The sequence below is a fragment of the Limulus polyphemus genome, unplaced genomic scaffold, assembly GCF_000517525.1.
Source record: "Limulus polyphemus unplaced genomic scaffold, Limulus_polyphemus-2.1.2 Scaffold2284, whole genome shotgun sequence".
Taxonomy (NCBI): domain Eukaryota; kingdom Metazoa; phylum Arthropoda; class Merostomata; order Xiphosura; family Limulidae; genus Limulus; species Limulus polyphemus.
In genome coordinates, this window is record NW_013667894.1 from 75,296 (window position 1) to 92,962 (window position 17,667).

Here is a 17,667-nt window from a genome sequence, read left to right on the forward strand (position 1 = left end):
AGTATAGTGGGGGATGAAGTGCAGAATGTATGGCCTGTGTTTCGATTTTGGTCATGAATATATTGGCAAGAACGGGCGAAACAGAGTTCAGCCACATTAACATGGTACCATTTTAACCAGAGCTACCAAAGGAATCACTGCACTGGAAGTTGCAGCATGAAATAGAGCTAAAGAACATCACCTATTTATGCTCTACCAAAGACTTACTATCCACTCCATCCCAGAGTATGCTGTACTGATGATTAGGATGTTACACAGCTAAATATCATTGAAAAGATACAAAACATGTATCTTAAGACTGGACACGGGATGTATGTTAGTCACACCCATCAAAGCCCTATTACATCTCACAGGCCACTGCAATATTACAGAACATCAACAGTGCTTCCAAGTAAACTTCTTCACTATGCCCTTGCAGTGTAAATCCTATGCTTTTCATCATCAAGCTAGTGCCCTTTTCATTTAGGATATTCTAGCTCCACAAAAACCTTGCAGACACCAACCAAACAAGAGATTGCCTAAAACATGCCTCCAGAGACAATCATGGGTGAACACATGCTATATGGTTACTAGTGAGGTAATTCATTACCACTAAGTCTCAGATATCCCCATGTGGAATAAATATCTGACACCACATGGATCTGCAGAAACCATTCTACATTAAAAAATTTCCTTGTGCCATTTGACTCATAGGAATCACATTACTCATACTAACTGCATAATGAAGGTAATACCAGGCTAATATCAATGGGCCACCATGACCATCAAGCTGAATCCAGAAAGGGTACTCTTTACTTGAAACTTGGCAGGCCTGAATTTCTTTATGGAGAAGACCATCCTATTCAGTACTGACCCACTTGTCTTAATATTCAAATTCAGATAGTGTTCTTGTGTATATGATGCTGCATACTTCAGCTGGTATACTGGTACCAGTTGACAATTGTGGAAAATCCAAAGCCACCTCACTTGCTTCAATCTTTTTCAAATTGAGCCCTTTTTGACTAAACCTTTGTACTGCATGATGGAGTATGTTGGACTATTTCACTAGTTTGAATATGTATTGTGCAACAGTTGAATCAATTTCTGTATCTGGTATGAGAACAGGTCAGCAGCAGCTGCAAAGAGCACTGATAATTCTTATATAATTTCCTAACAAAATAACCTGCAGGTTTGTAAATACAATGTCCACAGCTTCCACTGTCATACGTGATGATTTATTGCTTCAACCATTCAATGAACTTTTGTGACATGCATTGAAAAATTGGGTTGCTCTGTTAGATGCTGTTTAAATCCCTTTTACAGAAAGAATAGCAACTGGGTTTCCATACACAGCTCGTAAACAAATGCTTATGTTCATTTTCCTTTTTTGAACAGAATTAATTTTAAACTATGAAAAAAATACTGCATCTGGACTTTTACTATAGGGTAACTGAAAAAGGATCAGTATCTGACTTTAGGGAGTGCTTTCTCCTGCACTCATTGAGCTCCATGGTCCAGCTGGACTAGATGGTAACATACTGTATATGACCCCCCTGCCTAGGGTACAGGTGTTTCACTACAACAACAGAACTTCATTGGGTCAGTGGTATGGATGAGTTCAAGTATATAGTGTCAACCAAGGAAAAGTCTTCATACTGCTTAGATCAGAGGAGGGAGATCACTGCCTGAATTAACACAACCATAACCTCTTCTATGACTTGACACTTTTTAGATAGAAGAACCAAGGCATTAAGAAAGAAGTGAGATAGCAGTTGATAGTGGCAGGAGTAGTGTTTAATATACTGAGTAAGGTATTGTGGAAGCAAATGTATCAAGGTAAAGACCCAAGGTCACAATGTATAATGGTACAGTAATACCAGTGATGATGTATGGGGCAGAGTTAGACAAGGATAAAACAGCAGAAAAAAAGAGAGAGAATAGACAGTTTCAATGATAGGCACGAAAGATGGATTTTAGAAATAAGTTGCCAACAGAGGATAAAAACAGAGTTGTGAATTATTGCTAAACAAAAGGGGAATGAGGGAAATGGCAGAAGAGTGGTGTTTGACCTATGAATGACATGCATAGAGAATCAAAGGTTTACAAGAAATGTGGAGAGATGACAAAAAGAGAGGAATGCTAAGTGATGTAGAGAACCATGCACAGAATTGACAAACATGGAGAAGACTAGTCAAAGCAAAGGACACAGCACTGAAATAATAGATGGGTATGACAGAATGTTTAACTACATGAACAAACAAGCACATGCTTGTATCAGGATCATTCAAAAGTTATCAAGTAATGAAAAAATAGATTTAATTCACTCTGCCAATATAAATACATTGACTTTAATATTATTGTGCAGTCTTTATTTGCATTTATGCTCTTGTATAGCACAAAATTGTTAACTGAACGTTTTCCAGAATAAGGAGCACGTAGTTATGATTTTCATTGAAAAAATAAATCAATTTAATGAATGTATACACACAAGAACATATTTACTTATGACCACACTGTGTTCACACAAGAACATGTTTACTTGTGACCACGCTGTGTATACACAAGAACATGTTTACTTGTGACCACGCTGTGTATATACACACAAGAACATATTAAAAGAAATTCTTCAATTCTTATTTTTCATAAAATAATTTTTGTCACCACCTTGAGTATGACACACAAAACTTTTTTACTCATTTTGAAGATCACGAAAAGGTAATTCAAATTGGAAAGGTTTTAGCATAATCCAAAGAGCCAAGCTAGCAAGCAAAGTTATATCAAGTAAATGGAATGTAAAAGTTAACTAAAACTTCATGTTTTCTTTTGAAAGTCAGGTAAAAGTCTTGCAATGTTTTCAGAAAACAATATATATATTGTGATATGGGCCAAAAGTGTTGTAAGACTATAATAAATTTTTTGATGTTCAGGTATTGTTCTGCAAGTCTCATGAGACAGTGTTTCCTCAACAGAGATAGCCATAGAAGAAGTGGCAAAGGTGGACACTCTTGAAGATAGTGAAGAAGAAGAAGAAACCATGATTGGGCTGGTCAATCTGGGGCTGCCAACAGTACTTACCAAGTAATGGATCAAATCATAGAAAAAACTGGGTAACAGACAAATTCGGGGAAAAGACATAGAGACCTAGAATCAGGTACCGTGTACCAAAATGTCTGTAGTTGAATGTTACAATGAGTTGCAAATGCATTGATTATAAGAGTCCTGAACTGAGAGCAAATCCACCAGAAAACCTCATGATGGAGCATTCAATCGGTTGGGAGAACCTTGTTGGGCCGAGACAGGTGATCTGCTATTAAATTCATCATCCCTGGAACATGGCAAGCCAGGACACTGATATGATGGGAGTTAGCCCAGTAGGGAATATCCAAAGGTCGAAAACAAAGTTCCCAAGAATGCATGCCCCCTCAATGGGAAATATCAAAGACCATTGTGGAATTGTCAGAATGAATCATGATGATTTTCCCATTCAATAGATCAAAACCTGGAACCAATGCTCATTGAACAGAAAGAATTTATAAAATACTGATGTGGAAGGAAGATTCATCTTCCATCCATAGACCCTGGAATTCCTGACCATCATTGGTCCTGGAGTGAGGCATCTGTGCAGAGATTAATCTTGGGACGAAAGGGGGCAATATAGGAACACCTACTCTCACCATTCGAGATCTAAGATGTTGTTCCTGAATAAGGAGGCTGGATGATCCAGTGGATCACAGTTCATATTCTATTGGTCATGCAGCAACCACTGAAGGGACCGGATATGTGCTCATCCCAAAGGAATCGGAGATTTGAGGGATGCCCATATCCTCATTAGAGAGAGAGAGAGAATCATCTGCACAGTAAGAGAAGGAGATGTAAGTAAGAGCCTGACTGCCCATTCCATAACCTGGAGCAAGATGGGAATTGGCTGAACCTGGCTTAAAAAACGTATTGAAAAAGACACCCAGATGAACATATTTCTTGGTTCTGATAAGAAAGCCAGCCTTGGTGGCTTCTGAAAGGAGAATCTGGGTGTGTTGTTCTGCCAGCTGATGAGATGAGGCCAGAAGTAATCAGTCGTCCATATAATGGTGTGTGCACTGGCCAAAAGAATGAAGTTGGCAAGAAAAAAAGCTCAAACAACTCTAGTAGTGGGAAGCCTTCACTATGGGAATGTGAAGAAATGCATCAGCAACATTGAATTTAGTCATCCACAGACCTGGTGAAAAATGCCAACATAGGTTAAGAAAGAACTCCATTGTGAACCTGGAAGGATCTAAGAATTGGTTGAAGTGAGAAATACCGATGATTGGCTGCCAATCTTCCATCTTCTTGGGCACAACAAATAAACGGAAATAAAATCCCGGAAAAACTAGATCAACTCTCTCTGCCACCCCCTCAACCAATAACTCTCTGATCATCTTGGAACGAAGATCCACACTCCACAGATCTGTTGAGGGTGGAAATACCATTGGTTGGGAGGATAATGGAGGTGTAGAAATGAACTAAATGACCAACCCTGATGCCAGAACCTGAAGTACCCATGGATCTGTGGTGAAGGAATTCAAGGTGTCCAGAAAATGTTGTGACCTCACTCCCACAGACCCCACCCGCATAGGGTAGTCACCGACGCCATTTGCCAAAGGTCTGCCCAAGCAGAGGAGCCTCAAAGATTAGAAAAGAATCTATTCTGAATATCAATAGATCAAGGAGCAGAAGCTGGGGGTTGGAACACACGACTAGCAGTTGTGCCATGATTTCCAACAGGAGCCAAAGAAAGCATAGAGGCCAACAATGACAAGGAAGAATGCAAATGGGCAAAATCAATCCATGATTCCAACACCTTTGGGATGTCCATGAACATCAAAGGATGAAGAAAAGGTTTGGTTTGTGTTGAACACTAACAGAAATTTAAAATTATGAATGTTATGATCATAAATATATATAAAACATAAACCACTAAGTCACATTAAATTATTACTTGAGAACCATTTGGTGTTAATGTTTTTGGTCTCAAACATCAAATAATAATTTGTTATCGAATATAAAGTACCACAACACTCAACACTTCTGGCACATCTTCTGTGGTCTCTTTAGAAGAGTTATGTCCATTCCAGTAAAAGACATCAGAAATAGCTAGAATCCCTCCCTCAAATGGTGGAGGGGCTGGAGCAAACTTTAACTCGGACCTCCTGTAAATCAGGAAATTGGTTTCTCTCTGCTTCATAAAAGTTGCCAACTTCTGAGAACAGTTGCTCATTACATACACTGTTGGCTGGAACTGACTAGAGAATACACTAAGAGAAAACACTGCAGCCAAAAGCTAAATTTATAACTTTGAGATCAAGTGCATTTGACAGAATTCACATGCTTTTCAATCTAACTTTTGGTAATGACACATGTATTTTCCAAACTCAATAACCAGGTAGATTGCTGAGGCAGTGACAGTATTTTTGAACTTTGCATATCTGAAGACAAAACTCACTTTTATCCATTGTATAGTTAGTTAACTAGCTTTAATCCTATATGCATGGGGTCAATCCAAAGGACCAAGCCCACACTGGAGAATAAATGTTTCCTATAAATTCCATAATTTCAGTTATACTTAATGTATTTTCACAATATTTATTAATCTTTTAGTACACATTATAATTATAGTGTACACAAAAAATTAGAATTTTCAATAAAGTATCTTTTCTAAAGATTTCTATCTGAATTTATTTCAGTCAGTCTGAGTACAAGATGATTTAATGTTAAAAATAAAAATAAATTTCATCTTACAGTTGTCAAGTTTCATTTAAATAACCTCAAGAAACTCCTAAATCAATATCAAAAGTTTCTTTTCAGTAAAACTTTATTTTATTTCTTTTCTGTTATTTTCTCTACCCCATAAAATATGAGAAATAAATCTAAATTACCCTTTTTTTCTTTCTCGATTGACTGCAGATTGTATAAGGCTAAGTAACGATTTACATCTAGTTACAATTCATTGTTTTATTGCTCTTTCAACTGTGTCCAACCACTGTAAATATCAATAACACAAACCCAAAGGGAGTGAGGAGAGTTGAAGGTAAACAAAATTCAGGTTACATCTCATAACCTTTAACTGTGAATGGTCCTCGGGGCAAAGTTTTTATTATCTAACCTAGTAAGTTTTTATCTTTACATCTTAGTTACTCTTGTTAATATATATATCAAGAAATAAACAAATAAGAAGTTTGATACTTACTTCAAGATTGAGGTCTTTTGCTTTCAGAAACCACACTTCATTACCCATAAATTTTTCTCATTAAGTTTGATGTCCAAAAGATAATTCAGGTATCTTTCAAATATGCATTTTAAAAAATAGACAATAATCCAAACAGTAAAACAGAATGCACCAAACGACAGTAATTTATCTGACTTTCTAACTGACCTATAAAAATATTTAAAAAATTTTATCACTTACTGGAACACAGACATCAGTCTTTACTTAATAAAATATGCTTGAGAAATGATGCCTTTTACCAGAATTAATTATCATAAAGACATCATAATCACATAGTTCACATAATGATCTTTCTGTTTGTTATGAAAATATGTACCACTGACAAGTAAGCTTGAGTAATAAGTAATTTCAAGAGCATGAAAATTTTGGAGGAACTTCTGTGGTGAGTTTATCAAAATTAGTGATATGTGAAAAAATAAAGATGGGGTTCATATTTTAAATATTGACTTATCTATATCTATAGTTCATGCATGTAATTGGTGGACAGAATGAAACACATATCAAAGAAGAAAGAAAATCTGAAACAAAAGTGAAAACTGAGAATTTATTTAAATATGTTCTTTGAAAATTAAGAAACCAAAACTTACATAACATTGAGACAAATTGTAAACTAAAGTTTGATGCCAAACTTATTGACATCATTGATAATAAAGTTTATTAATTAAACTCTGAATTTACCTTTGTAAAATTTGTGACATGCACATTTTGATCTCCACCTGTGCATATAGGGTTAAGAAGGAAAGACAACTAAAGTTAGTGAGTTTAACTTTTACAGTAAGGATTTTGCTCTTAAAGCAGAGATATTAAATCTTTTGACAGGTTTAAATGCTTTGGTCATTTGTCTTAAAAACTAGAAAAAACACTTGTGTTTAAGAGTTACTCATTCTTTCAGATTATTACATATACCACAGAGATTGGCAACCACTTTCTAATCCACCTTAATAAAAGCACATAAAAAAGGAAATTATCATTTGTTAATATCCACCACATAATCAACACTAAGGATACATAACACAATGAAAAAAATAAACAGTTCGATTTTAGTAGAAAGGTTTAGAGTATCAGCCACTGAATCCTTCTTGTACTTGGCTTATTCATCTTGAATTCAAGAGTAATATAACATATCTTCCAATTGTAAAAATACTTTAAAGTAATAAAAAAATGCAGACGTAATTTCTATACAACAAACCTTCAATAATCTATACCAGATAAATCTCCTACCATTAAATACTTGAGTGGAGGTGTGATAAAACTACAAACAGTCTTGCAAATAAAACAGCAGAAAGATACATAACATAAACATAAGCATTTTTATTATTTCATCACAATAATACTAAAAACTTATGAATTTACCTGAGATGTTAGGTCAGTCAACTTTTTTCGAACCTTATCAGCTGTGGAAACAAAAAATGATTATCTTTTGTTTTAAGTCATTTCAGGATATCCAATTAAATTAATTCATATAACAGTATTTCAACTGAGATATAAAACATTCCTTACAAAACTTTAATTTGTTGGCAAAACTCTTTGAAGTATATTGTAAATTCAAATTATTTTTTCTAAAGAAAATACATGATTTAGTATTTCTTTATCTTTTAAATAACTGAGACTATTTTTATATTAGTGATATATAAATTTTCATGTAATATAATTTTCTTTGATGCTTTCATCCTATCACATATTTGTATTTTTAGAATGGATGGTAAACAAAGTCGGTAGCTAAAATATTATCACAGAAAAAAGGCAGCAGAAGTGAAAAGCTTCTTACAATTTGTTTGCTTTTTGTTTTTTATTCTAGACACAATATAATCTGGTAAAGGAGAACACACAAATGTGAAAAACTGTAGTCATCTTCATCAAGGTGGAAAAATATGACAGAATGTAGTCCGAGTGCTAGATTTTTAGCACAAAGTTTTTCAGTAGTTATATTTTCAAGAACTGTAAGAGACATATTTATAAGAGAAGACTTTTTTTCAACATGTTTTCAGTAGAAAAATGGACACCTAATAAAGCTTGGTCCTTAATTATTTTACAAGATAATTCATTAATAATTAATAACAATCCTTTACAAAAATGTTCTACACAATCTTCCTGAAAGAACAGAGGTTAAATTATAATTGATCCTTCCAAGCCAGTTTATAAGACATTTTTGAAATACAAATTTGGCAAGGCTAAGTGACATAGTTTTATAAAGCAGAAGCAAATATTAATTAGGAGGGATATAATGCAAAACGTAGCTAAAAATGTTATCACTTCAAACTACAAAGTAGCATTAAATATTACTATGTGTTACTGCTAATAATTTTACTAATTGATTTGTTCATTTGTCTGAGCACAGCTTATAACAAGTACCATTTGTTGTAATTTGATACCATCATGGCCTATTGGTCAGGTCCAAATCTTGACATGTTGGAACTGTACCTCTAATGTATTTTAATAATATGGAGTCTAAAACTGAAAATAAATATTTCACTGATTTGGCAATTGTAGCAATGTAATCAACAAGTTTAATGATGTGGTAAATAAGGCTTCATGTTTTCTAATTTAAACAAAAAATGTTTATTTGAAATATTATCAATGCCTTATTTTAAAAGCTATAATGTGTTAGTTCAAAATGGAGTGTTAAAATTTAAAGTTTTTCAGAATGAAAAAAATTTCAAGCACATACCTCTGAAATACTGTAGTTCTAAGAATTTATGAGTAAAAGTTAAGAAGATTAAGTTTTAATATGTCAACCCCACTACATCTTCCATATTCAGTGCCAACAAGGCCTTTTTCACAGTGTCAGAGCTAACACTGGCTGGGACATGACAGACATAGTAGTGGCCTAAAAGTTACTAATATCACTAAACTTCATGAACAATGACTGTTATAGTGTGAGCTAGATTATCAATTTTATTTACATCACAAATCCAGTTTTTGTGATAAGGATTAATAACAATATTATTGTGTAAGCTAAAACAACAACATTAAGATGGAGGAGGGAACTGAAGAGTATCACAGTAAAATACAACCAAATTACCAGTTGTTGGGTTTTGGGACAGAAAATACAATATATCTATATCACAACAACTGAGTGGTGAGAATAAGCAGAGCCTTAGTAAAATCCAGAATGAGAGCAAAGGACATTAGGTTGGATTTGTATGGAAGTATTGAGTTGAGAGGATTAGCCTCTAAGAGACTCCAAAGGGAAAGTACTCTTCTCAGCAGAGTACCTAGACACCATTTGAAAAAATAAAAATGGGGGTTAAGAAACATGAAGACACTTATGTAAGTATTGTTTCAGGTGACAGTTTGACAGGTATCCAGGACCTGATAGTGGAATATTCTTGATGGAGAAGACAAATAAATAATTAGAGATTGGGAACACTACTGGGGTTAAAATCCCCATAAACAAAAATTGAAAAGGTTAACTATGGCATGAAATGAGCCTAGTTAGTAGGCACCCAAGTAGAATCAAATAGAGCTAGGTGGTCTGAGAATAGACTTAACAACTTGAGGATAGTGCAATGGGATCTCTAGGTAAGGAAGTGAGAGTAGATTAAAATGAGACCAATTGGTGTACCCTATCCTAGTTGGAGCAATGAGACAACAACTATGTCTCCAATGTCTCAAATCACTAAACAAGGAAGTGCACGTGGAGGTGAGAAAAGGTACCAGCCAAAGTATCATCTGCCATCTGATGGCATCACCCTCTAGTGGAACCATAAACAGGGTGTTTAATAGTGTCTTGGACAAAAACAAGTTCCAAGAGAGAGACCATGAAGGTTTACTTTATTTATTTAGCAGTGTCATTGAATTTACCTCTTAAGGATTCCACCTGAATTAGAGTATCACTACAGGAGGCAAACAGAATCCTACAGATGAAGAGGCAGCAATGTGATGCAAGTAAAAGTTTAAAAATGTATTTGGACACAATCATTTTCAAAACCCATAAATGATTCGGTACATGCAATATAAAAATGCACAGCCCAAAGGGATATAAAAAGCAATTTTTTGAAGGAAAATTTGGGTCAATTGTGAAATAGATCTTTTGGTTTCTCTTCCTCACAACCCCTATATTATTTAGGAAAGCTCTATCTGGATACAAGTATAGAATCCTTCAAGAAAATAAGGTAATGGTGCAATGAGGTCTCAGATATCCACTTTTTTTTCTAGATACAAGCACATGTAAAAATATGCCTCAAGGGGAAAGACGATAATGTGAATAAGTTCCTAAAGTTTAAAAAGGTGAAGTAAAGAAATTTAAAACTAATACTAAGTACCACTTTGAACAATGTTTATGAACTTGGGGACACTGTACACAAAAAATTCAGAACAGATCCAAAAACAATGGCTCCCATGGCACTGAAAAGTTGCTGATATTGCAGGTCTGTAACTTGCTGTAGAGGAAGCTGATAAGCAATGATCATAAAGGAAATATATCAAACACCATGATTGGGCTGGCCACAGTGTAGCAATTAAGAGAACAGACCTTGGGTAGTACCAGTGGAAGAAGGTGGAGAGAAGGGTAGGCATAAAGGTAGAAATGTTAGCATTTCCTACACTGAAAGTGCATTTCCGATAGATACTTACCTCCTCTTACAAAAACCTTTCTTGTTTAGTAATGCCCTCTATTGGCACAAATATTTCACTCACAACTAGCCTTCTAACTCCCATTTCATTCTGCATATCTACATGCAAATCATCATGCAGCAACCCTCCACCAATAGAAGTGCAACACTACCCCTATCGTAACTAGCACTCTATCCAATAATGCACCTGTTAATCATTTCAAGATTTGACATGACCAAGTCAACCAATACACTGAAAGTGGGGAAGATGGGTGGGAATTGTGAGAGGGGGTAAGTATACATCGGAAATACATTTTTAGTTTAGGAAAATATTAACTTCTGATATGACATCTTATTCTGCTAATAAAAAGCTAGAATCACACATTGAACTGGTGGAGAGCTGGTGAGAACATGATCCTCCTTTAGAAAGCATCCAAAGAAAGACCATGAGGTGTGGTAAGGAAAAAAAACAACAGTGGGAGACCACACCACTTCTAAGCCAAGTATACTCTTCACCATTCAGGAATGTCTTCTAAAACAAAAGAGTGGAAACATGGAGAGGCCTCAAAAACTTTACAACAAGAAGGGGACCCCCAGGTATTAAGTAGCTAGGGTGCAACAAACCATAAATGGGAGTTTGACCTCAACCTACACCTGGCTACATCTGAAATCGTACATCGGGTCTCCAGTAGGAAGAGGGGCCTCTACCTTTCATCTCATACATGGGTCCTGGGAGGGAAGACGAGCTTCCATACCAATAACCTGTTTCCACATGTGCACATCTCCAACATAACCAACACCTGATCCACCAGAAACCTACATCCAGCAGATGGTAGGAAGTAAGGAGAGCTCAAGAGGCATTCACTTCTGGTCCAAAACCTGGCAGCATTGGGAATGTGCCATCCAATTTGGATAGGAACAGGGAACACAGCCTTACACACTTTGGAATTCATGTGTCTCGTCCAGCTTCCAAACAACACCAGATCCACTAGGAACTGAAGCCTAGAGGATGGTAGGAAGAGGGACCAAAATTTGGGGTTGCATTTCCACTCCAAAATCTGGCAGTATTAGGAATTTATCTTCCAGTCCACAGTAGGAGGAGGGTACCAGCCCAAAACATGAGGACTTATACGGCTGGACCATCTCCAAACAACACCTGATGCACCGAGAACAAAGTCTGGACAATGAGAGGAAGGAGGAATGTCTTAGCAGAGGGGAAAACTGCAATAGATATGTAAAGAAATGGCAGAGTGCTGTAACTAATACCTGGCAGCACCTGGAATTATACATAAGGTCCACTGTAGGAAGGACATCATGCCATCAACACCAGCAGAATGCCACTGCACTAATCTCAATTGAGTGGCAACACTCACACTTACATGATCCACCATCCCAGTGAATAGAAACTGATAAGTGGCAAGAACTCTCATACTTCATGAGAAGAGAGGGTGGAAAAATGTATTGGAGTCCAGAGAACCACAGCTCTGGAGACAGTGCAATGGGTGACCACGATACCCTGTTTTGAAATGCAGAGCTGCACATGGACAGTCGATCAACCAACACCTAGCATAGCGGTGTCTGGAATTATACAACAGGTCCACAGTAGGAAAAGTCTCAATACCATGGAGCATCAGAGATGGGCAATAATCCCTGTCTGCTTCACTCATGTAACTCCATGAGCATACAGTCCGGAACAAACATACTTATGAAGCAAAAGACCACAAGATATAATTAAGATTAGTCACACACAACAATCCATCTCTATAGAGTGCATAACATGAACTTGTAACATGTAATGATTTATCATGTATGAATAGTTGATACTAATGCATAGATGACAACTGGACAAGTCGAGCAACCAATGCCTGGAAGTATCTGGAATAGTACAGGATGGACTGTACAGATTTGACATTAAGTATACCTGGTCAGGCACCATTCGCCACAGAGTGGGATCCATAACCTATGAGCAAGAGACCCTGTAAAGCAAAAGAAAAAAATATTGAGTACTTACCAGTCACAAAGAAACAAAGGTGTATAGAATGGCGACTGGAGGTAAGCAGAAACCTACATCACATAGCCATTTCAGAGATGTATAGGTATGCGGGGTAATCCACATACCTGTGCTGATGATGTCCTCCAAAGTAAGACAGAAATAGGCTGCCAGAAACATTGTTAACTGACGGATCTGATGGGAAACACATGAAAAATGCAACAATCATCTGGAGAAAGGGAAGAAAGTAAGGTGGGGTGGACAAGCAATGAAGAATGAACAAATTAACACAGATAGAACAAGAAAGTGGAACACAGAGGTAAGTTTAGCAAACCAAAAGATGGAAGACAAAGCCACACTGTAACACGCAACAGAGGAAATTGATAGGCCCCTATCATAAAGCCAAGTGAAAAAGAATGTCATGTGAGGAATGGTAGGCTGTGAAGGATGGTAACCCTGGCTTATTAATTTTTATTATTAATCTTTCTCTATCTTACCTAATCTAATCTTATGTAATAAATTTCAAATTTTTAAATTTTAGTTACTTTTATAATAATAAATAAAGAATACACATTAAAAACAATAAATATAATACCTAGATCTTCTTTCTTTTTGCTGCCGACTGTTGTTGAAACTTAACCCTACTTTTTAATACTAATGGTACTATTACAACATTAAATACATTTTTTTTATTTAATTGAATAATGCACCTGAGAACACAGAAAACAAAATGTAAAAACAAAAAATATCCAATAACAATCATGATTTTTCTGGCTTTCTAGCTTTGCTATAAGAGCCATTAAAAATTCAGCTAAGCTCATCAATGTGTTTCCCGTGGGAATAAAGTTTGAACAGGAAGTGAAATAGACAATTCTCTGTACAAAAAACAATGTAATATAATACATCATTTGATAAATTAAAACTTTGGCTTTTTATTAGTTATAAATAATATAATATTAAATGTCAGGGAACTATTGGTAATTTGTGAAAGACAGGATGTGACAGATATGCATGGCAAGAGGGGTCTAATTTTCTACTAGAAAACAAAAGATCAAATTATTTTTTCTTGTTAATGTAGCATGACTAATCTTTACTCATCTTTTCACTACCTACACAAATATTTCAGTCTCAAAACAGAAATACTCTGTTCTACAATAATGAAAATAATATGCTCCCCGTATCTTCAAATAACACTTTTCAGAGGGCCTTTCTGGGCCTGCAGCGTCAACAACAATAAAGTCATGGATTTTTGAAACACTATCGAATATACTATGTCCAGTACAGAATTTCTTCTAAACCTAACAACTCTGTGACAACCATCACTCCTCAAAAACCTAACTCATGAACAAGGCTTCAAAGCTTTGACTTGATAGTTCAAGCAATTCAAAAGGTACATATAAATAAAACAGACCTTCTTACGATCACAGTATCTGTGGTCATGGCACCAAAATTTCTGCTTCCTACCTGATCTGTGGTATTCTCAATGTCCTGAATTTGCGGAGTGTAGTGTACAGCATCCAGAATGATTTGACATATACTGTATCATAAAGCAATGCCTGAAATTTCTCTGCTTTTGACTTAGTTACAAGAAAGAGGCCACAGACATGTTTTCACAATACCAATATATTTATTCATAATTCACATTAGGTGTAAAAGCCTTCATTAGATAGAGGGAGAAAGAGATGCAGATGAAGTCTAACTTCTCAATCTAAAATAAGATCTATCTGAGGCAATTCCTTTTCTAGAGTAAATTTTCCTCTAGAGTAGAATTTATCTGAATCCCTAGTATATCCTCTAGTATTTAATCATAACTAAGAAAACCTGTATCTATATACACAAACAAAACAATGGCCAGGCTACTTAGGGCTAGCAGTAAAATATTTTCATTTCGGTGCAAAAGATGGTTATGCCCTTGGGATATCACGTGACTTGCCAACAGAACAGTGCTCTTACTAATATGGTATGACATCTATACTTCCTGTAAGAAAGTATCTTTATGACCTACTGGAGTGACCTAGTTCAGTGTACACAGCTAGAGTGAAAACAACTTAGTTCTCTTGACAGAAATTCTGTGTTGGGAGATAAAACATACTCCATATTGCTCAAAGATTTTTAAAAATTCTACATATCAATTAAGGTGTTAGAAAACATATGATATAGTTGCATATCACAGTAGTCAATTGAGTGTGTACAACACAAAATGAGTGGAAAGTACAATGAGAAGCCAATGTAGAGTGAATGAGCATGACCGGCTAAGGCCTTGATTACATGATAGAAAATGCATGAGGCCAAATCCAAGGCAAAATAAAATAAATTAGGGAGATGACAGTTGAACTGGAATATGTTATTAAGTAACTTTAATATCATTATTTGTCATCCAATGTCCATATTGAAGAAGCTTTACTAACAATCTTATATATTCCAATTTGAAATGGGAGCTGTCCAAAAAATGACTGAGATGAAACAGATCTATCACAGGTCTTCAATCTCCTGATTTCTTTGGAACTATGAAAAGATGTTAATAAAAATCTGAAGATGTGTGGTGAACAATTTCAACAGCTTCTTTTTGTAAGAAATCTGAAACTTCCTAACTCAAATTTTGTAAATAAACTGGACAGGAAGTGGAAAAGGTGTGGATGAGAAGAAAGAAGAATAAGACAGCAAGAGTAAAGGGAAACACTGGACTAAAGACTATGCCAAATTCAAAGATCCCAAAGCCAAATATCTCGTAGATTAGCAAAGGTTTTTGATAATCCCAAAACCTGTCTGGACAGAAAGTAAATCCACAAATGAAATGAATCACTGAGTGCTTCAAATAGAACCACCATGGTTGCTTCTACACTTGAAAGGATGGAAGAGCAAATAATGAGGGTAAAGTAGGGGGCATTGACTGGAAAAAACGAGGCAACACCCGAAATGAAAATGTGCTGGAGTACCTCTCTTCTGAATATGAAACACTATGGATGAAATTCCTGCTAAAACAAAATTGCACAAGAAGGAAACACATTGAAGTCTGCTGAAACATTTTTGGGGGCTTGCAACACAGCACAAAAGACGAGTGGTGAAGAAACTTAGAAGCCTCATACTAAATCAGCAAGAGGAACAGCAAAGTAGAAAATGAAATTAACCTTACTAAAAGAGACTACTGAACAACAGAGCTGCATTGAATAAGAAAGTCTCAAAATGAAACAAATCAAATCATACAAGGGAAAAAACTGATAAGAAGATAAGTAAGAAGAACATGTGGAAAGACTATCTCCAAACAATAATCTGATTATCTAGAACTTCAAAAGAAAGATGTGTTGTAGAAGATGAACACCACTAAAAGGCCATCTGCATCATGAATGCAAGGAAAGTGAAAAATGTTAACAATATGATTTATTATAAAGGCATCACCAATAATCCAAGTATCAGAAAAAGGTGGAAAATATAAAAACTCAATTACTGAATTATCTAAAATATCACTAGTACCCTCAGGCATAACGAAATCCACTCAAGATTTAAAAAAAGATACCAAAAAAAAAGCAAAAAAAGACCAGCTGAGCAGAAAAATCCTGCTCCTCAGTCAAACAAGGTAAAATAAGCCTTTGTAAAAAGTCAGTCTTGTTCAGCCATGTGAGAAAAAGGAGCATGTCCCTCAAATTGGGTGTTCAATATATCAGGAAACATTACTTGGTCATCAAAAATAATCTGGGATCAATGGCTTTAATGCTTCAATGAGTGCAACCATGAGATTTCCTGGTAAAATAGAAACAACCTGTTTGTACAAGGCTCCCAAAAATTCAGAGAGATTGTAGAATTTTCTGTACTAATGAAATGCTAACAAAGGCATGAAATATATACAGCACCTCTCAACAAGAACAATTTGATTTGTGGTGGAAAAGCAGAGCTTATAATTTCCCTGACGCTTGAACAATAATTAATGTGTAAGGTAGTAGTGTTGAGAACTTTCAACGAGGTGACACATTATGCATTGTGTCAAGGACATGCAACAGAAGTTTAGGAGGAGTTAAATTACAAGGGTTGAAGGTCAGTACCTTTGTGAACATATTGAGCCAAAATAATATAGTAATGTATATAAAATAGGTGTACTTCGACTATTTAAGAAGTGCTTTCATATATATGGCTTTGTTTTACTCCTTTTGCATGTTCTACAGAGGGATGAGTATGTTACATAAAAACAATTTTGAATATGCAAATCTACAAGTCAACAAAAATCACAGCTGAAGGAAAATGGTGGTGGAACCGAATGTATCATTTCAACATTGTTCAATGATTCAAAGTTGATGTGATGCCACCAAAACTTGATCACTTTTGGGAAAGATATGCAACTGCCCTTTCCAATGCAAAATATTCATACATTCAAATAATAAAAATGTGTTCAGGTCAAGATATAGAATTTCCAAAACACTGGAAAATGGATCAACTTGGGGCACCAAGACAATCCAGAGAAAGACCATCAACAGATTAATTCTCTCAATTTCGGTCAATTTCACCGACCACGAAACCTCTTTGTACTCATTTAAAAGTCTTTACAGATTTAGTACTTCAAACTTTTAATATAGTGTGTATATCTTCCACAAAATGTGGCAGTCTTTAAGTTAACATTATAAGTCTTTCACATTATAAAAAACATATTTTTTAGTGAAGTGTTTTTAATAAACTAAAATAAAAATATGTCCATGAATATATTGAGTATTTGTTTTGAATAGACTGTGTGCAAAGTAATTTTCATTTTAAGATTTAAAATACATTTCTTCATCTCAAATTTCCTTTTGTATTCCCTAATACCTCGTAAATACATTTCAAACGTATTTTTCAATAAAATGATATATTTTATCTGTTATTTTCTCTACCCTATCTCTATACGGGATCAGTCA

General features: G+C 35.4%; 1 protein-coding gene across 1 annotated transcript in view; it reads right to left on the reverse strand.

Moving 5' to 3' along the window:
* LOC106466514 (bromodomain-containing protein 7-like) overlaps nucleotides 1-17,667 on the reverse strand; it is a 120,278-nt gene that overhangs the window by 7,878 nt on the left and 94,733 nt on the right. Inside the window, exon 14 of the mRNA XM_013926805.2 lies at nucleotides 7,598-7,638. Coding sequence (XP_013782259.1) covers nucleotides 7,598-7,638 — 41 coding nt within the window. The remainder of the gene's footprint in view (nucleotides 1-7,597; nucleotides 7,639-17,667) is intronic.